Source organism: Urocampus carinirostris, chromosome 8 (assembly GCF_059441175.1).
Source record: "Urocampus carinirostris isolate Australia breed hairy pipefish chromosome 8, RoL_Ucar_1.0, whole genome shotgun sequence".
NCBI classification, from domain to species: domain Eukaryota; kingdom Metazoa; phylum Chordata; class Actinopteri; order Syngnathiformes; family Syngnathidae; genus Urocampus; species Urocampus carinirostris.
In genome coordinates, this window is record NC_142356.1 from 37,839,719 (window position 1) to 37,864,704 (window position 24,986).

Below are 24,986 nucleotides of genomic sequence, written 5' to 3' on the forward strand. Positions count from 1 at the left end.
ACACTGTTGAGTTAAGAAGGAAGGTGGAAAGAGGGCTAGGGTAGAGTCTAGAGAACAGAGCGATAGGAAAAAAAGAGGGTGAATCGATGTTGATTTACCAAAGACTAGTCCGGTGTCCCCTCCCACACATTCTCCCTCCTCTCATTTCCTTTCCTCACTGTTTTCTGACCCCTCCCTCTCCAACACCCCCACTCTCTCATGACTTGATGGTACAGCTCCAGGAACAGGAAGAAGCCGCAGCTCTATAAATAGAGAGCTGCTCAACCAGGAACCACTCTCGTACACAAACACAATTTCCCCTCTGTCAATCCCTCGTTTTCCTTGTCCTAGTATTTCCGCCGCTCCCTTCCCTACCCGTAGTCCTTATCATTTGACTTGCATCAGAATAATATTGTGATCAATGTCACAGTACCCTTAACGTTCCTGTAAAAATTCTCAAAAATCTAAATCACAATCCAAGACATCCCCAAAGTAAATTGAATGCTGTTCTTAATCTGTTTGGAGAACATGGACGGTGTTGGTCTCTTTTGAAAAGTAGCACTCTAAAATGTTGTCACCAATTTAAATAATCACTGCAAGTTCTACTAACGTCGAGTAATCTAAGTTGGAACACACAAAAATAAAAGTTTTTTGTTCCTGACGGTATTTTTCTTTTTTGCTATCACATGCCTGTAAAAGAGTGTAGCATGGGAATCCAAGCTGGAAAACAGTTGGGACAATTACCTGGTCAAATTTGATCACAATCTGAAAAACTAAACATTGTATTTTACACATTTTCCGAAAGATATGTCTAAGCGTTGCCAAAACTGGCCATTTGGAGACGACCAGTTGACAACACTAAAACCTTTGCAAATCTGTATTTTGCTTGGCCAATTTTTTTAGACATTTTGAAGCAGTTGTATAAGATTGACTTCTATTTTCAGAAGTTAATCACTGGTTGTACACTCTTGCGCGTGATAATCGCACGTAAATATGGATCCTGTGTTGCATTTCCGCACATTCATTTTCGGTTCTGGTTTTAATACATCTGGTAAAATTGCATAAAATTATGTGGGGAATTTCATCGGCTAACCGATGTGTCAATCATCATTTGAATCGGTCAGTAATGGCTGATGACAATAAGAGCCTCGGTTATGCATGTCTTTTATTTTTATTTTTCTACAGAAACAGAAGGCTAAGGACCGTGAAAAAAAGCTTGCAATTGGCAGAGTCTGTTTATTTTTAAAGAAGAATTCTGAAGCGAAACTTATTACAACAAGGATAATCAAATGATGCAGGAATGCTTTTATTTTATTTTTTATCTGCCTGCAATATTGTTTGTTTTGGAGAAAGTCTTTTTCACGGTTCGATTCACTGGACGGTCCTGCATTTGTCTTACATACAGGACCGTCCATATTTGCAAAGAATTATTTCATTTGCTGACTACCAGAGGATATTATGATGATGTTTCAGTGATGAGTACATTTTGAAGTGGTATATCTTGAATCCCAAGAGAGTAAGCTTTCCAGTGATATGCGGCATGACGTATTTCAATGACTGGTGACATTCTGAAAACACTTTGTTTATCACATGGAATTAATGTTGGCATATTACCGAGCCTAAAAAAGTAGCCATATTTGCATTAGCTCCAAACACAAAAGCCCGAAACAGCCACCTCCTGAACTGAGTAATTTCTATGCAGCCTGCTGCATGCACCACATACCTCCCTAATTAGAAGTGGAAGTTCACAAGTGACGTGGTTTCATAAGACAACAAAATGCTTTTAATATATTTTGCTTTTCAAGCCACTCATAAAGCCTTAGCTTGTTTTGTTTGTCTTTTACAGGTATAAGGGATCAACACATTTTCAATTCTTCATTCCATAGATTCGTTAAAGAATGTCCAAGTAGATTTTGGGAAACTACGAAAATGTTGGAAAAAAGGTTTGAGCTTGAGGTTTAACAGAACGAGCTAAATATTAGCCTAGGACCTTTATGTACTGGTAAATACATGCTTTTTTTGGGACAAGCCTTATAATTTGAATCAATCATAGACAAGACAGTGATGTAACTTGCTAAAGGACACTTCAACATGCTGGATGTTTGCTGATGTCTGCTTCAAACACTGCCCTTGTGTGGAAGGACAGCTTGTTTGAATTCCTCCCTTTTTCATCCTTGAATCACTGTTCTGTGTGTGCTCTGTACTGTATCTTGGAAAATAACGTTTTTTTTAGGTATTTTGGGGGTTAAATTATTCCCAAAAAATTTGTTTTTAAGTTAGAACAGCAATAAGAGTGTAAAGGCCTGGACGATGTAAGTGATTTTTCATTTTACTTTCCTGCCTGTGTCACTTGACATCAAATCCGAAAGTAATCAAGACACACTGCCCCAGACTACCAAGTTTGCTAAAATCAACTGTAATTTAAAAATGTCTGTAAAAAAAAAAAAAGAACAATGCCTAAGGCAACATAATATGCCCGATTGTCTCCTCCACAAATACAAATTGTATGTGATGGATTTTTATTTCAAAATACAGTAATCCCTTGTTTTTCAGAGGGGTTTTGGTTCAAAATAGTCCCGCGAAATTGTCAAAGTCTTCTTTGTGGAAACATTTATTCATTTATAAGATGTCAGTAACATATAGTATAAACAGTTGTAGCAAAAAAACACTATAGATCTACAAATGAAAACATAGAACACAGAATTGTTGAATGAATGCTCTTTAGGGCAGCACGGCGGGGCAGTGGTTAGCGCGTGTGCGGCACAGTACTGAGGTCCTGAGATCAAACCCTCTATGTGGAGTTTGGCATGTTCTCCCCGTGCTTGCGTGGGTTTCCTCCGGGCACTCCGGTTTCCTCCCACAATCCAAAAACATGCATGTCAGGTTAATTGGCCAGTCCAAATTGTCCCTAGGTGTGAATGAGCGAATGAGTTGTTTGTCTCTGTGTGGCCTGCGACTGGCTGGCAACTAGTTCAGGTTGTCCCCTGCACACTGCCCAAAGATAGCTGGGATGGGCTCCAGCTCCCCCCGACCTTACTGAGGATAAGCGGTGCAGATAATGGATAGATGGATGAATGCTCTTTATTGTCATTATACAATAGCACAACAAAATAAGAGGGCTTCTCTTTTCAGCGTAGAGAGTGGCCGGCTGGCTGCATAGTAGCATCTGGGATTGGATTGAGCCAGGTCTCCATGATGATTAAAATAAATGAGTCACAAATGTAGCGAATTCCCACGAGTTGTAACTCCAGATGTCCTGTTGGTTAATCGATTTGGTATCGGTGAGATACAGGCCCCGCAGCGGTGGCTTAGCTGCAGTAGACGAGACCTGTAGACCTGCTATTGCTTTCTCTCCCGGCGTGCCTCAGTCCCTTCCTGAACCCAATAACAATCCACAGAGCACCCGGTGGTGAGCATCTTTTTTTTTTTTTGCGCTCTTCTGGCTCTTCTCGGAGTGAGATTTAAGTCATGAATTCCTTTTCAGTGTAACGGGCCGCTAAAATACTAGCTGTTGCCGTGCTTTACAGTTTGTTTTGGTGGAAACAAGGCTGTCCTACTGAAGGCGTACACCAGCCTATTACCGTTCTGCACACAGACATTCACGCACACACAAAGGCGTCCGCTACCCGGCACCATGATAGCAATGACCGTGTGTTGTGTACTGCAGAAAACAATGCATGTACGATGAAAATCCTCGCAGTATCAAAAGCGCTTGGAGTAAACCGCGATACAGCATGCAAATACTGTACCAGGTGGAAACATTTGTTGGCCTCCAGAGCGATGGGCACCACCAGGCTGTGTTTGCCCAAGACACACCACAGGAATTGGTGCCCCTACAACCCGTGTGGTTAAGGGATCCAATATATACAGATTCATATTTTTTCACTTGTGTTTGTGCAGCAAGGTTAACTAGTACTCATCTCGCCTTACAATGTGTTCCTTAAAAAGGAAGACTGACACATGTTCGTGACTATATGTCGTATTGGGTTGTAAGCCGCAAAATCCATCACGATGCAGAAAAAAATGCAATGAAAATTACACTGGTGTACGACAAAAATGACTATGGCCTCGAGAGAACCATGGCATTAGCCCCCCCCACAAATCGTCACCCCATTGCTACACATCCCTCCACCCACACTGCAACTCTTAGTGGCCGTAAAATACTAACGCCAAATAACACATTATTCATATGCTCCGCATTGGAAAAACAATCTGGCCTTGTAGGCTGAGTAATATTCAAAAATAATGTTCCACTTCAATTTTTGCTTTGTTCCTTCTCCCTGAAAATCAAAATGATTTCCACGAAGGTCTGTAAAGCCAATGGTAGTCTGGCATCTAAGCAAGCGCATCAGTTTTGTCTGAATGTTAAATTTGAACAAGCCAACAAAGCATCCCAGGTAAAGTCAATCATTTGACCAATGTAGAAAAAATAACATACATAGGTCTTTGCTAATAATACATCATAAAAACAGAAAATCTACAAAATAAAAGTAAATAATAGTGTTGAAGGGGATCGTGGACATTAGGGTATGTAGTTCAAATCATAGTCTGGATGGAAATTGGGGTTTCAAGACCGGGAATAAACGTTAAAACATTTTTTAAAACATTTTTTAACGTTTATTGCTGCAAAAAACTTTATGATAAAAGTGTTATCATAATCGGCATCACATCTCACTACTACTCATGAATTAGCCCCAAATATGGATACTTAATCTTTTCATAATAAATATATCTATTCATAAAATCTCACTGCTAGCGATATGTGTTTTTTTGTGTGTACCAGTGGGCTGGAATTGTACTTCTTGACTTGTTGGTTTAACCTCTGGCACTTTCATTGACTTTGTTCAAGTGTTCTTGACCCAAGTCCTGACACTTTAATTGCTCATGATATTGCATTGAGCATCATGGCTACCCTTGACTTTGTATGGGTGAGACAGGATAAACTCCTTACTCTTTGAAGAAGAGCATAAATAGTAAGTCATTTTATTAGGATACCATCTGTTAAAAAAATGAATATAAAGCCTTTCTTGCTGTAAATACAAAAAAGATGCAAATACAACAACCTCAAATATCCTAAGATAAAAGAGATCTGTAACAGATGAAAACGTAGATCAATTGGTAAGCTGAAGGCTTCAATTTTCAGCTCAAGTCAGTCCTCACTGTTTTCTTTTTCCTTTTCTTATCCCATCTTACCAGAGGCAGGGTCCTATACACTGTCATACGACTGTGTACGGTAACTGATGCGATGATAGTTCTACCCGACCTATGTGTCGCCACACCTGCTGTGGGAGTCATAAGGTGACCAAAAACTCTCAATTCTAAACCTTAATGCTGAGCGCCAAGCAGGGAGGCAATGAGTACCAATTCTGTAAGTTTTAAGTATGACTTGGCCGAGCCTCGAATCAGTGACCTTCCAGTCTCTGGGGGGGACACCCAACCATAGGACCACCGAGGTGGTCTCAAGTCATTCTTCACTAACCCCGAAAAACCAATCCCAAGTCAACATAATTCAGTTGTTCTCCATGTGTGTTTAATGGCTCATTCCTCCCTCACCCATACATTGTCAGTGGCCTCATATGCAAAGGGTTTGGGAGCAGCAGTAGCTCAGGAGGTAAAGCACTCGTCTTGGGATCAAGAGGTTGCAGACCTGTTTTGCAATTTTGATGCGATTTGGGATTTTAAAAGAAACGTGCACTTTCTGTGCTAGTTTTGTTTTTTTTGGGAGCAGTCCCTGACATTCACACTTAACCCAATATGACATTATTACTAACTTTGAGTATACAACTATAACAAAATAACTATAACTATAGACCTACAAATAAGAACAGAATTGCAGTTGAATAAATGTTCTTTAAACAAAAGTACCGTATTTTCCGCACTATAAGGCGCACCGGGTTATAGGGCGCACCCCGAAAAAATCGTTTTTGGTCCTATTTTTGACATACATAAGACGCACCGGATTATAAGGCGCTACAATGGGAACGTCGATAAAACAGTCAGATAGTTCAGTCGAACTTATTACCCCCTTAACATTCCCAAAGCTTGCAAAGACGCAAATACGTGTCGAGAACACGTGCGGATGCGGTGTCCGTACGATGTCACTCAAATGCATCGTTCCATCATTCGGAAGGTTAAAGTCTTGGGATTCAAGAAATGCTACACATTCCTTAGTTTCTATTTTCTTTTTCGCTCGCAACTTTACTGTGCATATGACAATAAACACTTGGAATTGAGTTGAATTTAAAAATAGACACTCCATTCCATCCATTATCTGCACCGCTTATCACAGAAACATCGAGTTCAGTCTGAAACAAGATACAGGGACAATATAAAACCTGGAGTAGCTCACCGAAGTCGTTGTGTTCATAATAATGTGCAGCCAATGTCCTCTTATATCCGTGAGTGCAGTAAATCCAGGAGAATAAAATAATTACAAATACAGAATAGAAAAAAATGCTTTCTGTGTGCCGTCAGCCACGTGCTATATGCATTCATCTTTTTCGGCCAATTGCAGGCTTTGTTTTGGCGTTTAAGCCAATGCCAGCCTGTAAATGATAAAAAGGATCCACGTCTTGACCTCCGAATAACTTTAGCCAATAGTGATCGATTCAACTGATGATTGACACATCTTTTTCGGCCAATTGCAGCCTTTGTTTCTCTGTTTAAACCAATGCCAGCCTGTAAATGATAAAAAGGATCCGCCCCTTGACCTCCGAATAACTTTAGCCAATAGTGATCCATTCAAATGATGATTGACACATTGGTTAGCCAATGAAACGCCGGTAAAAAAAACCCAGCATACACTGCGTACTACTTGGCGTTCGGGGGAAAATCTAGTCGGCGGCTGGAAGTTAGTTGGAAAACTTAATGTTGATCCATAAATAAGGCGCACTGTATTATAAGGCGCATGGTCAGCTTTTGAAAAAAATAAAGGCTTTTAGGTGCGCCTTATAGTGCGGAAAATACGGTACAACAAAACTGGAGGGATTCTCCTTCAAGTGCAAGAAAGCGGCTGGCTAGCTTCACATTAGTATCAGCGACTTTCAGCAAGGTCTACGAATTGTAGCTCCTGGTCATCCATCTAATGGGTAATGGATCTGGCGTTGGTGACGAGCCACATTTGGCGGTGTTGGCTTAAGAGTTGTTAGCCTAGCTGTTAGCCTTCGTTTTTTTTTTTTTAAGCCGCCTCAGTCGATTTCAGAACACAATAACAATCCATGGACCACCCACTGGTAATCAGCATTTATTCAGATTCAGATTCAGATTTACTTTATTGTCATTCGTGTACACGTGTATACAGAACGAAATGTCGATACATCTGACCCGCACAGGTTCTTTGAACGTCAGCCGGGATAGATAAGATTAACCATATCTTCGTCAGAATTTTAGCGCAGCAGTTCGTCATCTCGTGGTTCGATGCCACTTCCAGTTGTTAAATGGTCCAGTTTATTGTCCAGAGAGCGAACGTTGGAGAGCCTTTAGCCTAGCTGTTAGCCCGACCCGCTTCCTCGTCACGCCGCTGTCTTGCCACTCTGCTTGGCTGCTTTGTAGGCCGCTGGGTCTTGTTGACATAGCAGTCCGTGGCTAATAAACACCGAGCGCTTGATGTCTGGATGATCGCATATCCAGCAAAAAAAACTGCGATCGTATCTTAATCTGCAGTTCGAGCCGACTTTGTGCGCCATCAAAACTGAGTCGAAGACTGGATCTTATGGCCGACGTGTAAAAAAAACGTTGCAAGCCGATGCAGCCGCAGCCGAACAGGGCGCCGCCATGATGATGATGATGATTTATTTTGACTTTCCTTAGAGTCCGATTTAATTGATGTATTTAATTTTAATGTAACAAGCCTGTAAAGCAGGGGGTCACCAAAGTGGCGCTCCCAGGCGCCAGGGTGCCCCCGAAGGACAGCTGAGGTGCCCGCGGACCTGTTCTAAAAATATCTCACCAGTGCTGGGCCATTGTTATTTTCTAGTGAAAGATGTTTTTAAGGAATGACACTAAATCTATTTTAGCCACCTTAATAATTAACCTGGTAATTATATTGGGGCAGCACGGCGGAGCAGTGGTTAGCGCTTGTGCGGCACAGTTCATGTCATGGGAACCTGTCGGGGGTTCAAATCCAGCTCCAGACTTCCTGTGCGGAGTTTGTATGTTCTCCCCGTGCTTGCGTGGGTTTCCTCCGGGCACTCCGGTTTCCTCCCACGTTCCAAAAACATGCATTTCAGGTGAATTGGCCGGTCCAAAATGTCCCTAGGTGTGAATGAGCGAGTGAGTTGTCTGTCCCCGTGTGCCCTGCGATTGGCTGGCAACCAGTTCAGGGTGTCCCCTGCCCACTGCCCGGAGATGGCTGGGATGGGCTCCAGCCCCCCCGCGACCCTAATGAGGATAAGCGGTACGGCTGATGAGATGAGAGATGAGATGAGATGAGAATTATATTGTTACAATATTGAAATAACATTAGTGTTTATTTTGGAAATTCATATCAAACTGGGTGCCGTTTGTGCTAATTAGTAGCAAAAAGTAGCTTTGGGCTTGAACAAGGTTGGAGACTCTTACGCTAGAGCTACTAACTGTCGCATTTGTTTTGGTGGCCAGTTGTGGAAGAGCTGTTTGAGTGACAGCTTACACCAGCCTATCCCAGTTGCCCACACAATGCATGGAACTTTGCCTTGCCTTAATTGGCTAGTGCCATTAAAACAAGCCTCTTAAAACCGTAACTGTAACAATTCTTATTACAAACTGGAACAATAAACCCTTGAAAAAAATCGCAGCGTCTTACGATAACACAATCACACTGCATCACGTCGCGATATCGATTCGATTTCAGTTAAAGGTGCCGTTCTATTGTGCAAAACATACTTTAATGGAATATAATTATTTACAATATTTGACAATTATTACAACGGACAAATATAGTAATTGGATGAAGGAGGAGGCTGGTTGGAAGAAGGGGAGGTGAAGAAAGTAGGATGGATGACACAAAGGCAGAAGAGCAGCAGCAGCAGCAGTTGCTATAACAGCACCTTATTGGTTCCATCTCTGTCTCTCCTCTCTGAGTCTCTGATCACCCTCTCATCGTCTGCTCCCTGCTGTCATTTGGCTCGCTGTTCCTTGCTACCCCCCCTCCGTCCGTTCCCTCCAGACCTGCTCTTTTCCCTCATCTTTATGTTCTTTTAGCGAGCGCATTTGAAGGAAAACGTGTGTTGGCCCGGTGACTAATTCCCCTCTTTAACTCATTCGGTGCCAACCAGTTAAAAGTACACTTTTGAAAGTGAGTCGTAGTCATGCTCAGTTAGTGACAACCAAAATAGTCTTCAGGTGATTATGTCAACGCAAATTTTTGTTCACATTTTTTCCTATCATTTCTATCTTCTGCGGTGTCTAGCTTAACAAAACTACTATTGATACCATGTCATTTCAAGTCAAGTCATTTTTATTTGTATAGCCCTTAATCACAATAAGTCTCTAAGGGCTTCACAGATTAGTACACTATGTTACACAGACTATTTTTCAGCCGACAAGAAGAGTAGGTTATTATTCATATGCAATGGAGTAGAAGTGAGTTTTAAGTTTAGATTTAAACATTTCCACTGAGGTTGCAGATCGGATCTCAGGGGGAAGAGCATTCCACAGCACCGGTGCCCGAATGGAGAACGCTCTCGAACCAGCAGAACACTTCTTTGCTCTCGGGATCACCAGAAGACCGGCACTCTCAGATCGTAGGCTTCGGACCGGGACATAGGGGCAGATCAGATCTGAAAGATAAGAGGGAGCAAGTCCATGTATGATTTTGTACAATACTAAGAGAACCTTGAAGTCACATCTTTGGCTAACTGGGAGCCAGTGCAAGTTAGCCAAAATCGGTGTTATGTGATCGTACTTTTTTGTCCTAGTTAAAAGCCTCGCTGCGGCATTTTGTACTAGCTGAAGAGACTTGATTCTGGACTTCGGGAGACCGGAGAGTAGTGCATTACAGTAATCGAGACGGGAGGTAACAAATGCATGAATTATAGTTTCCGCATTAGACTGAGACAGTATTGAACGGATTTTGGCAATGTTACGAAGATGGAAGAAAGCGGTTCTAGTAATTTTCTTTACATGCATCTCAAAGGTTAGATCAGGGTCAAATATGACACCTAAATTTTTAACTGAGTCACTCTGTGTGATGTGACATTTGTCAATGTTCACAGCAGTTTTTGAGAATAAGTCACGGCATTTAGATGGACCAATGACTAACATTTCGGTCTTTTCAGAGTTAAGACGCAAGAAATTGAGTGACATCCACTCTTTTATCTCAGTGAGGCAGGCCTCCAAATTTCCACAGTTTAGTGTGGAAGATTCCTCCAACGGAAGATAGAGTTGAGTGTCGTCTGCGTAGCAGTGGAAGCTGATATTGTACTTGCGAATAATGTCACCTAATGGAAGCATGTAAATGTTGAAAAGAAGGGGGCCAAGCACTGAACCCTGCGGAACACCGCAGGTAACATTAAAGGGCTCAGATGTCATTTCACCATATTTAACACAGTGCGTCCTATCTGAGAGGTAGGATCTGAACCACGAGAGGACGGTTCCTGAGAGACCAATCCATTTTTCCAACCGTTCTAGTAGGATATTGTGGTGCACTGTGTCAAAAGCAGCACTAAGATCCAGCAGCAGCAAAAGTGATGAAGCGCCAGAATCCATTGACATTAGGAGATCATTTGTTACCTTGATCAGAACTGTCTCAGTAGAGTGGTTAGCCCTGAATCCTGATTGCATGGATTCAAAAAGGTTATTCTCGGATATGAAAGCATTCAGCTGCTGTGCCACTACTTTTTCGAGTACTTTAGAGAGGAAAGGTAGGTTTGACACAGGTCTGTAATTACTTAATATTTCTGGATCAAGGTTGGGTCGTTTCAGTGTGGGTTTAATAACAGCGGACTTAAAAGCTGCTGGAACTACACCTGAGGAGAGTGATATGTTTATAATATTTAGAACTGAAGGTCCAAGGACGCCAAAAAGACTGAACCTGGGAGCGGGTCGAACTGGCAAGTTGTCGGTTTGGCCGCATTTACCACCTGTTTGAGATCATCAAGTGACAGTTCACTAAAACCGGCCATTTTCCCAAGGCAGCCACCCTGTCGTGCATCTGTAAATTTCAGTCCTTTAATATGTGTGGTATTAATAATTTCTTTAGCAATTTCTTCCTGTATGCATTGAATCTTCTTAGTAAAGAAGACCATTAAGTCCTGAGCAGAGTGTGTCGAACTATCTGCGATAGTCTGTTGCCTTGTAAGCGATGCTACAGTGTCAAAAAGGGCTTTGGGGTTGTTCTATTGAGACGCAATCACCTTCGAAAGGTAGGCCGATTTTGCAGAGGCAAGGGCCGCTTTATACTTTAACAAGCTGTCACACCAGGTTTGATGGAAAACCTCAAGCTTGGTAGCGCGCCATTTTCTTTCCAATTTCCTGCATTCTTGTTTAAGGGTTCTAGTTTCATCAGTAAACCAAGGCATGCGTCTTTTAGGACGTGATTTTAGTTTTATGGGCGCTATTGAATCCAGCACACTAGTCAGGGTGGTATTGAACTCATTCATGAGTGAGTCAATCGAGCCATTGTATGTAGGAAAGGACGCAACTGCTCCAGGAAGGAGTTCAAAGAGCTCAGAAACTGTGCCAGTGCTTATATTGCGTCCGCTAAATACTTCAGCTTTTTTAACACTACTCTTAGCTAGCACCTCAAATGTAACTAAAAAATGATCCGAGATAACGGTAGTACACGGTAACACCATAATGTTTGAGGTTAAAACTACTCGAGTCAGAATCAAGTCTAGCGTGTTCCCATTTTTATGGGTTGGCAAATCAACCAGTTGATTAAAGCCAAATGCATCAATTAGAGACCTAAACGCAATAGTAAGTGAATTGAGTGGGGAGTTTATATGAATGTTAAAGTCTCCCATAATTATAATTTTGTCTGCATAGGTTACTAGTTCAGACAAAAGTTCAGCAAATTCGTCTAAGAAAGTTGTGTATGGCCCAGGTGCACGATAGATAGTTATTACATAAATTGACAATAGAGAGGACCGCATCACAAGAGCCTCAAACGCCTTGTAATTATTAGAGGTACGTGGATTAAATTTGAGCGATTCTTCAGAAATTAGCGCAACACCACCACCCCTTTTCAACGTGCGTGCTATATGGCTACTCTCGTAGTCTGGGGGAGAAGCATAATTTAGCGCTAAGTACTCATCCGGGCGTAACCAAGTTTCACACAGACCCATACAGTTAAGTTTATAATCACGAATAATGTTATCAACAAGTAAAGCTTTTGGAGTTCTTTCACTATTAGCCTAAAAACAGTTTATGTATGTGTTTAGATAGTAGCCACATAGATGAACCCATTCATTGATAGTAGCTGCTGAAAACATCAACAGAGTTACTGAAGCCACTTGAGACTGGGTTGATATATATATATATATATATATATATATATATATATATACATACTGTATTCAGTGAGACCTTGTCTAGAGAAGGGACTGCACAATACACAAAGAGGTAAGTATTAGTTTCAGGAGCGAGCAGCAGTAAGTCAACTGCAGGAGAGAGAGTGGGAAAGGTGAGAGGAGAGAGAGTGGGAAAGGTGAGATGGCACAACATTCATTTGGACAGGTAACTTAAAATTAGTTTTACCTGGTTATATCAGTATTATTTTCCCCCCATTTTATTAACACTCCACTTATTGAAACATGAATATTTTGTTTGTTTGTTTGTACATGATTCAATTGTTTGTTTGTTTGTACATGATTCAAATTGAATCTTTTCTTCCGGCGCCGTCACGAATGGCAGCCACTCCAGCAGCTCCCGTGTTATTTTCGATTGCTCTCGATTGTTCTCAGCTCAGGGATGCTGCTGGAAATGTGAATTTCCCTTCGGGGATGAACAAAGTATCTATCTATCTATCTATCTATCTATCTATCTAATATTTAACAGACCAAATTTCAGCTTTGCTGAATCATTTGACTTAGCTGAACTCTTTGTAGTCTTTGTCGAAATCTTCAAAAGCTGCCGCTCTTGTGGCTTTTTGTGTGGGTTGTCTGGCGAGGGATGAATGGTGGAATTAGTTACATCCTCGCGTCCTTCCTCGCGTCCATCTTGCTGCTTAGACTTCGCACGCTTCACACATCTACCTGCACGGCAACCACGCTTCTGTTTTCTGTCCTTACGGCGCCGTTGACGTCGTTTATTAAGCGGAATAGCCGTCCACAAGGATGCCGGGTCTCTTTGAAGTTCGCTCGGTATATCATAGGCGGTATAAAAAGTGCCCGAAAAGTCGAAATTTAGACGCCCACCCAACCGAATAAGTTCGTCCCTACTGTAAGTATTTTTGGCCACACATGTGTCCAAAAGTGAAAGCAAAAAAGACAAGAGAACGGCAAAAGATAGAAGATTAGCTGGAGAACGAGCCGCAAGCATGTATCCATGCGCCGCCATGTTGTTCCATCTGCCTTGATTGGTTGGGTATTTCTCATATTACTGTTAAGTTACAGATGTGATTAGTAGAGGTCGACCTAACATCGAGCGGGCTGATTATTGGCACCGATATATGAGAATTTGACATTGGTATCTGCTTTTTTAAATTTTTATTTTGCAAGATTATTATGTCTCATCCAGCCGAGACTCACTCTCTCTTGCTACTACTTCTCCCCCTGTCTCCAGGTAACCACCCTGCCCTTATTATTGGATAAGCGACAGGGGGCGAAGCCACTGAAGCTGGAGAGAGCGGCAACTCAGCTAACTTGTCCTGACATGCCCATGTCCGTGATAGAAAAGCGTGTTTGCGATTAAGAGTTGGCATAAAAAGTGTAGTTAGTTACATTAATGTGGAGACTGATAAATTAGCTGTTATCGTACGATTATTTTGGACATCAAATGTGTCTTGTTTGTGAATGAGAGAGAGAGCATAATTGGCACGCTAAAGTGGAAGTGATGAGCTTTTATCTTAATATTTTTTGTCAATCTGGCCTTAAAACAGGAGTGCCCTGTTGAAATTCCGTAATACTTTTTGTTTTAAGTTAAATTAAGTCTCGTTGGTTGTATTGTTTTTATATTTATTTCGTATATTGTAAAAGGTTTCAGGGAGCTATTCAAGTTTTGTCATACCTTTGTACAAGTTGCTGCTAGGCCTAATTTTATGTTCTGCACTGTTAGTTTTTGGTGTAAGTGAATGATTAGTCATGTTAGTTCAGTTAAAACTTTAAAGTATTTACTGTGCAAGGTTTCAGAAAGATATTAAAAGGTTTATTTGAATTTACAAGAAATATTCTTTGTTTTTTTGTTTTTGTTTTTTTGCATTATTAAAAATGTCTTGCGCCAATTTTCAAGCTTTCAGCAAATTAATTTCGGCTCCAAATATCTGTTATGGGCCTCCTCTTAATACTAATAATCAGTATTGGTTTCGGCCCTGAAAAACCCCTTTTGGTCGATCCCTCATAATTGTTCCTACAATGGAACTGCAACGCATCATCAGAGACCTTTGAAAGGTTCCATCTTTAATATCCCATCACTATGTTCTGCCTTTCTTGTATTTTCTTGCCAGTGGTTGCATGTGCAAGATCCCTGTGCGTGCTTGCTTCCATTTTTCTGTCTGGGTGGGTTCTGTCACACACACCAAGTGAATAATTATGGGAGTTTTTATGTGTGGGCTTTGAATATCAAGTCTGTTATTATCAACATCAGTCACAGGCATTTAAGGAAACCTAGTAACACGCCCCTCACAGATAGGTTTGCACACTCAAACCTTGATATTTGCTCGCAAAATTAAAGCCTGAGAGGAGACCTAAATTATTTAAACCTATTGAAAAAAGGATTTCACACTCGCCTGGACACACACACATACTTTATTGGCTGTGTAACCAGAAATTTGATATATATATATATATATATATATATATATATATATATATACTTTTTAGTTTGAGGTATCATCTTCTTTTACACTGAATGTAGTAGGCCACGAGAATAATTAGGCTGACTATCATTGAAAGATCAAAACAGCCTTTTTTATCACCTCTTCAACTGATTTTTTGAGAACTTAATCGCAGATATGTGTACTGTAAATATGTGGGCAAATAATTTTTAAATATATCACTAATTTCACAATATATTTATCTTCTGAAAAGACCAATTTAGTGATAGTTGAGCGTTTGTAGCCTTCTGTGCCAGGATGTATCTTCAAAATCCTTCTAATGTTTTGGTGTCGGACATTCATGCCAGAAAATAACTCTTAACGACGATTTCTATTCTGTATGTTTTTTTGACGTAAAGTATATTAGATTTGTTTACCAAGAATCCTTTTTAGGCTGAAAAGAGAATTCTCTGTTTCTTGTTTTATCTTTCGTGTACTGCACTATTATGAATACTAGGGCTCAGAATCTGTAATTCCCCATTCGGTCAATTTAATATTTTCTGCAACAACAATTAAATTCAGAATGGATTATCTATTGAAGGATTAAATAACTTTCAATTTAAAATGATGCTTTCATTCACAGAAATTCAAACAATTGCTATGATCTACTCTAGTCTGCTTTGCAAGACATATTGAACTACTACTGAATACATCGCTTTGTTTTTCATTTATTAATTAAAAGACTACAACAAAAAACGGATTTGTAGAACTGACTACGTCACGATGTTGTTTGTGCCGGTCTTATTTATATTTTTACTGTAGAAGTACTGGTATCCTCATAGCAAATATTTATTTTTATTTAGTGCACCACTACCGAAGTATATGTTTCACTTAAAAGAACACAAAATGAACCAAAATGAAACCAATAATGCAGAAATGCCTGCAGTGTGAGACGAAAGAAGAAATACAAGTCATGACGACAACATTTATATAGGCCAATAGAATTTTTTTTTTAAATGTATGAAATCAATTCATACTGAGAATCGTGATTCTCCTTGAAGGCACACCACTACAAAATGACATTTTCAATAGGTCTGTTGGTGAATGTTGTCCTGCTTCTTATCGCACTTCCTTTTTTTTCAGCTCCAAGAGACTGTAAAAAGGAAATTGGACAGTGCGAGATCACCCCTCAATGGAGACCAGAATGGCATATGTGACGGAGGCAGCTACTCACCAACGAGCAAGCGACTACGGAAGGCCTCTGATGGTTTAGACTCACTAACAGGTCTTCCTAACAATAACAACAACAGCCTTCCACCCATTTCTCCACTGCATCAGCAAATAGACATTAAGCCCCTACTTGGTGGCCCCAACACTTCCACTGGAAACAGCACAACCAGCAATGGTAATCACGTAGTACGGCCAACTGAAGAGTTGGGGAAGAATGGTGGCAGTCATCTTCCTGAAATGAAGATGAACGGCTCACTGGACTTGGAGGATAGCTTCAGTCTCCTTAAAGACTTGAAACATGAGCCGCTTGATGATGGAGGGGGAATAGAGTCTTCGGATCCCCAATCTCTCTCCAATCAGAACAAGTTGTTCTCTGACATTAACCTCAATGATCAAGAGTGGCAGGAGCTGATTGATGAGTTGGCCAACACAGTTCCTGAGGACGATATGCACGACCTTTTCAATGAGGACTTTGAAGACAAAAAAGAAGCCGATTTCTGTAGGCCAGCAAACAATCAGACTCCAGTCCCACAGGAAGTGGTCGGGAATACAACGCCTGTTGGAGGGACTGCACCACCAACATCACTTCCCCCTGCTGCCCAGCCTCCACACAGTGGTCCGCAGGTGCCCATGGGGTCACCACAGGTCAGTACATGTCTCAATAGGGATGTGAACATATCTTCCCATTATTATTATTCTGACAGAAAAATAACAGAAAAGATTTAAAGTGCATGTGAAATTCAAAAATAAAATAAAAGTCTTTAAACTGTAAACATTTGACTGGCTATGTCAAACCATATGATACTGAAAAATAAAATTACACAAAATCAATGAATAATAATGCATTCAAAATAATACCAACACCTTAAGATTAAAATATTTTAAAAAACTAACCTGCAAAACAAAATGTATAGATAATTATTCCCAATTTTTTAGAAAACGAAAATCATGTATGGATTAATGGCTACAATGAGCATGTTTTCAATACAAACGTGATGGAGCCTACTCTCTACTCAGAAGCAACGTATATCCTGGTTGCATCTATAAATAATTTACATTTATCAAAACTTACAGTGAAGGAAAACAGCATAAGTAATCCACCACCAGTACAATATTTAGTATTCCAATGCATCAAGCATTGTCTTGCAAAAATCAGCATTGTGAAAAACACATTACTCCGATGCAAAAACATTAAAACCTTTCTGTAACTCTCAGCTGGTGATGCCTTCATGGATGGTAAATATTGTGAGTTTATATAGTTTTTGCCTGTCAAATAGTGCTCACTCCATCACCTGCGGTTGTCAGAATTACACCGAACAATTCAAATGCTGCTTCGACCAGACAATTCAAAACAATTTTATTTGCCCATATGTGCTTAATAAATAGCATAATTGTATTTTTCGCATTACATCATTGTGGCATCTATTACTTTCTTTCTCTCAGGTCCGACCATCGTCATCAGGGCCCCAGTTTGCAACTACTGCCAATGGCACACCACCTCAGCAACCTCTGCAGCAGTCACCAGCTGTTGCAATGGCGTCAGGGTCCCCATTACACAACTGCGTGGCTCGTTCTCCTCAGACTCCGACCCAGGCTCAAACGCAAGCAGTTTCACGTCCTGGCAATGGATACCTAGTGAATACAAGCTCGGGTGTTAGTCAGGCAGCTGGTGGTCAAGCGGGGTCAGGGGTGGCTTCAGGTCAACCAGTCGGACCAGTAACACCTGAACTTTCCCACGCAGAGCAACTCAAAGCAATGGCTGCCCAGCAACGTGCAAAACTTTTGCAGCAGAAACAACAGCAGCAGCAACAAGCAGCAAACTGGTCACCAGCAGGTCCTCCAACCAGTCCTTATAATGCTGGTCCCTTTAACCACGATAAACCCAACAGCCCCATGATGTATCCACCGCAAGCCTTTAACACAACGCAGGCCCCTCTAGTGACCGGCATGGCCCCCAACAACGGGCCGAAAGCTCCTATGAACAACTACCTCCCTCACAATCACATGAGCTTGATGGGCCAGCAGCAGCCGAACAGTATTGGCCAGAGCACCCTGACCAAACAACAACAGCAAACGCAGCAACACACGGCGGCCATTTTGTCATACAGCAACACCAAGCCGCTGAGTCACTTCAGCGGTAGCGGGGTTGATCACAGGATGACAATGGGAGGGAGCAGCCAGGTGAAGAACCCCATGATGCCTCCTTACATGGCAGGTGGAGGCCAAGGGGCTGGTCCAGGCCAGACCCAAGGGCCGATTCCAGGCCAAACAGCCCATTTGAGTGAGGAGCAGAAGAGGATGTTGCTGATGAAGCAGAAAGTGTTGAACCAGAACATCCCTTATAGCAACATGCAGCCTCATGGACAGGTAAGTTAAGTGTGTAAAACTTCCATGATTATTAGTTCTCAAAAGGAGTTGACGTTGAATTAGTGCTGGAGTCAGTCAGCACTATAGCCGCAAAGAGATGTACCATAGCATTAGTACTTAACCTGGGTTCGGTTGAACCCTTGAGGTTCAGTGGAGCCGAGGTTAGGACACACCGACTTATGTCCATACGCGATGACAAGCCCCACTTGGTCATCACTTGCTGCAGATGATGACGTGACATTACTAAGCCAATCAGGGCTGCATGGAATTTAGCTCATACAGTGTGATCCGGCGTCTGAATGTCATTTTAGGCTGCCGTGTAATTAATTTCTTGCTATTTCAATCCACACTAAACACCCAAGCAATTGCGGACAAATATGTTCCACAGGATGGGAGTCAGTCATATTCTAAGTTGAGCAACTCTACCCTTGCACCAGTAAAACTAAATGAACAAGTGTTCTGAAGTTTATTAGGAGTTCACTCTGTTGGTTTTGTTCTGCACTATTTTTTGTGGACCAGTAGATATCTTGCTACTGGTAAACATTGAAACCAATACTATTGGTTTCATGTGGGGGAGCAAATTCCTACTCAAAAAAACTACTTCTGGAAAGGTTGGGCGCCATTAAACTGTACGGGCCCAAGATATACCACAGAAAGCGGTGCCCTGATGACCCAGGCAGTTTAGGGATCCGTGAACTATAATACAAGCTGTATGTCTTCAATTTGAAAATACTTTTTTTGTTAAGTAGGGTTCAGTGAATGAGCACATGAAGCTATTAGGGTTTGGTAGCTCCCACAGGGTTTTGAACAACTGCAGCAGGGACAATTATTTTTTTCATTTTACCTTGCAATGAGAAAAAATAACACGGTAACTTGTTTGCTAGTATTAGTTGGACGATGTGGAGGATGATAGCTGTTAACCAAAGGTTTATAAGGAACCGTCTCTTCACAAATATAGATGATGTTCCAAAGGTAAAGGTCACGAAGACGTGCAGGGTTTTGATTTCTTGGAAGTCTTTTACAGCGGTAAAACCAGTGAAGGTAAAATGGTCGGTAGTTACCCCAGCAACAAGCCAGCGCCGGGAAATAGGGAAATGGCCTGTCAAGAGCGTATTGATGCCTCTGCTACGCGACGACCACTGAGAGCCCCTGCGCCTCCACCCCTCAGACTCACAAACATTTGCACTCACGCAAGCAGACGCACTCCACACAAACATGGAGCCAAACAGTTCTTGAGCTCATCCCCAATCTGTCACACTTGACTGATGGCTGAGATTGGACCACTAAGCCGAGCTTGCCGATGTCATTACCAGAAGCCCACCTCAGGCCGTTGGTTTTCTGAGCCTGGTTACCAATATGCCCAGAATCGGAATGCCTCAGTGGTTCAGCCCAATGTCAGGTGTCTTAAATAATCCAGTAGGGGAAAAATACCAAGAAAGTCATCATGAACCAACACCTAAACCAGATCACGGCCAAAGTGGTTGTTTTCATGGTTTCTTCAATACCAATTAATGTATTTCACGGACTGTAAGGCGTACCTAAAAACCCAAATTTTGCCAGAAATTTAAAACTGCAATTAGTATTGTTACCCAGTGTCCCCTTTATGCTCCAGATTCTAGCTGATAAGATTGGAAAACATACAGTAATTCTTAGGTATTTGTTACCATACAAAGTTCACGGTAATACCATACCCGAGCAATACTTGTGCAATGATTGATCAAATCGATAAACATTGCTGACCTAAATTGCAAAACATTGCATGCAACAAGAATCCGACCAGAGGAGTCGCGCTGAGAGTGCTTGTACTTTACCACTAGGCCACCAGCGATACAGATAGCATGCATTAGACCATATTTCATTATCACACTTATTTTACTCACGGAGCCAGGAGCACTGATTTGTATAGTGCATTCTATGAGGAATTTTAGAGAATGGAGAAAAAAAATCTCCATTAAAAAAAATACCAGACACGTTCTTTTACATACACATACATATTAAACTGAGGGGTCATTGACCCACAGGTGAAGAAGTGGATAGATTGTTTAACCTATCAGAATGCACTATGCAAATCAGTGATGTGGCACCTGAGTAAAAATAGTGTGAAAATGCGATAAGCGCTAATGCCATTTTGTATGTCATTTGTATCACTGGTAGTTTAGTGGTAATATGTTGGCGCTCTCACGCCCTCTACTCGGGTTTGATTCCCACTGCATATTTTTTGAGATTTTGTTCAATACCACTAAAGCATTGCACTAATATGTACGAGTACACACGGCAGCTCTCACTTTAGTCTTAATTTTATGCGCCTTATAATACGGTGCGCCTTATTGCGGAAAATATGGTATGCTATATTGGGAATACTGTTGCATGCATGCTTGCCATTTGTTTTAAAAGCTATTCCCTCATTGTTTTTCTATCTTAAATAAACCCTTCTTTTACGTGTATGATGACTTAAGTCAGTCACCCCTCTGCTGGTCCCCTCCTCTCCTCCTACTCCTCTGCTCCCAATTCATCCACCCAGCCCCCTTTACCCTCCTGCCAGAGACACTCAGCACCAATAAAGGAGCAGATTTATTAATATGGGGCCTTTGTGGCTGTTGCCTAGAGGGTTGTGTGTTTGCCCGCACACGTATGTGCTCGTATGTTTGTGTGTTTCGTAGATTTCGATGGGTGTTGGGGCGGGGTTGTGAGAGATTTATTTGAGTGCGCAGAGGAGAACTGAATTCTGGAGAAGCACAGGAAGAGGGAAAAATGTGTGGTACAGCAAGGACACGGAGAAGGAGATTTATCATTGTGTGAATTTGAAAAAAGGAGCAAGGAAAAATAATTGACCAATGCAAGGTGGAGATTAACAAATAGAAAATGTTTCTGTATTCTGATAATCTCATGAGTTTCTTATGAGATTAGATTGACTATAGACCAGGGGCGATTTTAGGTTCAGAGCATTGGGGGTACTGAGCACCCAGAATGTCTGGCTGGTTAAACATTTTTTTTTTCATTTTACTTAAAGTGATTTAGGATCATTCAACACTGATCAGTATGTCACTTCTCATCACTGAACATCAATTTACACTTAGCAGAAACACTAATACTATGCATCCATGTCCATTTTTTACTCATTTATTTCTAATAGAATACACATACAGAAAGATATGTTGCTGATAACATAGATATGTCTCCCCATAATACACCAGAGCCAGAGCAAGTGACATTAGCCAAAAAGAAAGAGGAGCGTGGAGGGGGGCGAGAGCAGTTTTAGGAATAGCATGGACTGAACCATTTCAAGGCAGTGGAGTATTTCCGACGCTGCATTTTTCATATTTTTGTTTTGTTTTCTTTTTTCTTTGTTTTTTTAATCTTGCGTTTCTTTCATAATAGAACCCTTTCCTGTCCTTAATTTAAGAAAATATAGTTTTAAAATGCTATAGAACAAAAACAGGCTCGTAATGCCCATGCTATAGAGCAAAATAAATTGTAACATTTCACTTTTACCAAATCAAGAGCAAAGTGTCCCATAATCAGAGACTCCAAACCATGCAGTGTGTCTCAGGAGTTAGGCTGACCATTATTTTTAATCTGTATGCAAGAAAGTCTTCTTGTTGCCTTTCAAAGCAAAGCATACTTATTTAATTTTTAGTCAAGCCACAGTTGGTCATCATTGAAGATAACTTCTTAATACAAGGTGTGCAGCTATTTTGAAGCAAGGTAGACTCTACAACTTCAGTGTTCAAAATACCGGTAAAAGGGTTATTCAATGCAGAAAACGAGCATCATTTTTGATATATATTGTTGAAATTAGGGCTGCACGATTTTGGGGAAAAAACCTATTTGTGATTTTTTTTATATCTGTTTTGCAATGTCAATGCAATTTTCACATTTAAAGGAAAGTTGCATTTTCTGTGTTATTTTATTTTTTTATTTTTGTGACTATGTAATCCTTGGATGCATGACCTACCAGTACATAGAGTACATTCTTCCATGAGTGGAGTCGATAATTAGTGGCGAAAAAAATAAAAATACTAATGATATCATAAATATGTTTTATGAGGAATACCTGGAATATGACAATATTCCACCTTTTTTATTTTCAAAGATTTTGAAGAATAACAACCTATGGGGTCAAATTTGATCCCACTTATGTATTCAAGGGTTTATTCTAGTGACAGGGCCATCAGAATGTGTCACCAGTCAGTGGTCCTTTTGGAGTCTCCAAATGGCCACTTTTGGAAACGCCTAGACATACCCTTAGAATAATTCTAAAATATAAATGTTAAGCTTTTCAAATTGCGATCAACTTTGACCTAGTACTAGGTAAGGGTTCATGCTGTTTTCCCAGCTGTTTTCCAGCTAAGACGCCCATGCTACACTCTTCTTGCAGAAATAAATTCAGGCGAGAATAAAAACCTACTATTTCTGTGTGTTCCAATTTAGATCACTCTATGTTAGTAGCACTTGCAGTCACATCGGTTGGGTACAATTATCGTTGCATCATTTACTGTGCACAGTCGTATGAATGTGTATTTGAGCAGAAGAAGAAGAAGTTGCATTTGCAGTGATTATTTCATTGGGGGAAAAAAAACTTACCTAGCAAATTAGACCAAAACTGTCCAGATAATCTAAACAGTTCAACAATGGCATTCAATTTACTTTGGATATGTTTTGGATTGAGATTTTACTTGAATTATACACTTTTGTTAAGGGTTTAAACTTAAGTAAACAGCGCCATCCTCTGGGGAGTTTAGTTAGGATTGCTGTCTTTAGTACTTGAAAAAAACGCAGTGCCATGCGATTACACAATAGCACTACGTCACATTGCAATGTTGATTATATTTCCTAACTCATGCAGCCCTAGTTTAGATTATAACAAAGTTCAATGATGTCTTGCATTGTAGCTTACAATTTATTGTAGTGACATAAATTGTGATCATAAAGTACAATGACATTTGGGTGAAGTGGGAGGCACTGAAGATAGTTTCATAAATACATAATATTGTTGGGCAATCCAGTGTGTTGACTTAAAAGTGTTTTTTTTACAATTTGAACCTTGGCAATCAGTAGTAGAAGATACTTTTTTTAGAAAATTACCAGTTTTTGGAAGAGCAATTGTGTCTGATTGTAAAGCGTTAAATGGCATCCGTGCAGATTTCAAAAACTCATGACACAGCTTATTTTGCAAACCTTGTTATTTATAGTCACTAGTGTGCCCTGTTGATAAATTCATTGTTGGGCCAGTAATTACCTCTCTGCTATAGTTTGGACACCCCTGTAGTAAGCCACCTAACAATGCGACAGAAAACATTCAGTGAATGTTGTTCACCGTCTGAACTCTTTACTTCTTGTTAAACTATATTTGCATAGGTTAAAACATGTTCCCAGTCCGTCTCGATTTACCGTTCGACTGACTGAAATATTTTGTTTATGTAAAAGGGAGAATGCAATTTAACAAAACACATGGTTTTAAAAAACTGAATTGGACGGAAGGGTATTTTCCCTCTATAGTCCCCTGGCCATGATTTAAAAGGTGTCCACTTAGCCAACCAGGCTTTCTGGGTGATAGTAATTTTTATTTTATGGTTTTTGGCCAAACAGCATGTCATAAAGCAGTCATTGTTTAATTCGGTTGATTTTGAATAAAGAGACACCAAACGTCTACCTTCTGTTTTGTTCTCCATTTTGCGTTTGTGCGCATGTGCCTCAAAAGTGAGACTCAAACATCACCAGTATGTTTTTTCTACAGCAGCTGCTCAGGGACACATCATCTGTGCACCTCAAATGCTTGTTTGTCACGCTTTAATTGTTGCTCCTCACATATCACTGTGATGGTAATTTACGGCCGTTACCGAGGTTACCATTTGCCGCGATGTCAGATGTCTCGGCGAAGAAAGTCACGCTGTGGTAAATATGGCATTGTTGTCTCCATATACCTTGCTCATTGTTGAGTCAAAAGTGTTAGTCACACACTTCATATTTGGATCTGTGTTTAGTGCAGTGGTTCTTAACCTGGGTTCGATCAAACCCTACGGGTATGCTGAGTAAGTCACAGGGGTTTGGTGAATCTTATGCCGCGGAGTTTAAGACACACCAACACATCACTTCCATATGCGATGACATGCCCCGATTGGCCATTACATCGGTAACGCACGCAATTTATCGCACTCAGGGGTGATCCAACATGTGAATGTTATCGTAGTTGGTTGGTTGGTCGGTTGGATCCCTTAACCACTAGGCTTGTAGGGGCACTGTTTCTTGTGGTTTATCTTGGGCAAGTACAGCCTGGTGGCATCCATTCCTCTCCAGGCGTCAAGTAATTACCTTCTTCAGGTTTCAAGCCATCATCATTCAATCCTATAATGTATAAATATGTTTTCAAAAGCATTTTCCATGAGTGCCAAAAATGTAAAAATACATTCTTTGTGTTTTATTTTAAAAATACACAAAAAACTATTATAAAGGGTTTGGCGCTGCTCATCGGTAAGTATTACCCCCTCTGGGAATGATTTCAGTATAATAAATCACCATT

General features: G+C 40.8%; 1 protein-coding gene across 1 annotated transcript in view; it reads left to right on the plus strand.

Annotated features, from left to right (window-relative positions):
* The window catches only part of maml3 (mastermind-like transcriptional coactivator 3), a 168,990-nt gene that overhangs the window by 69,930 nt on the left and 74,074 nt on the right, over positions 1–24,986 (plus strand). Inside the window, exons 2-3 of the mRNA XM_088342598.1 lie at positions 16,013–16,744; positions 17,543–18,466. Coding sequence (XP_088198724.1) covers positions 16,013–16,744; positions 17,543–18,466 — 1,656 coding nt within the window. The remainder of the gene's footprint in view (positions 1–16,012; positions 16,745–17,542; positions 18,467–24,986) is intronic.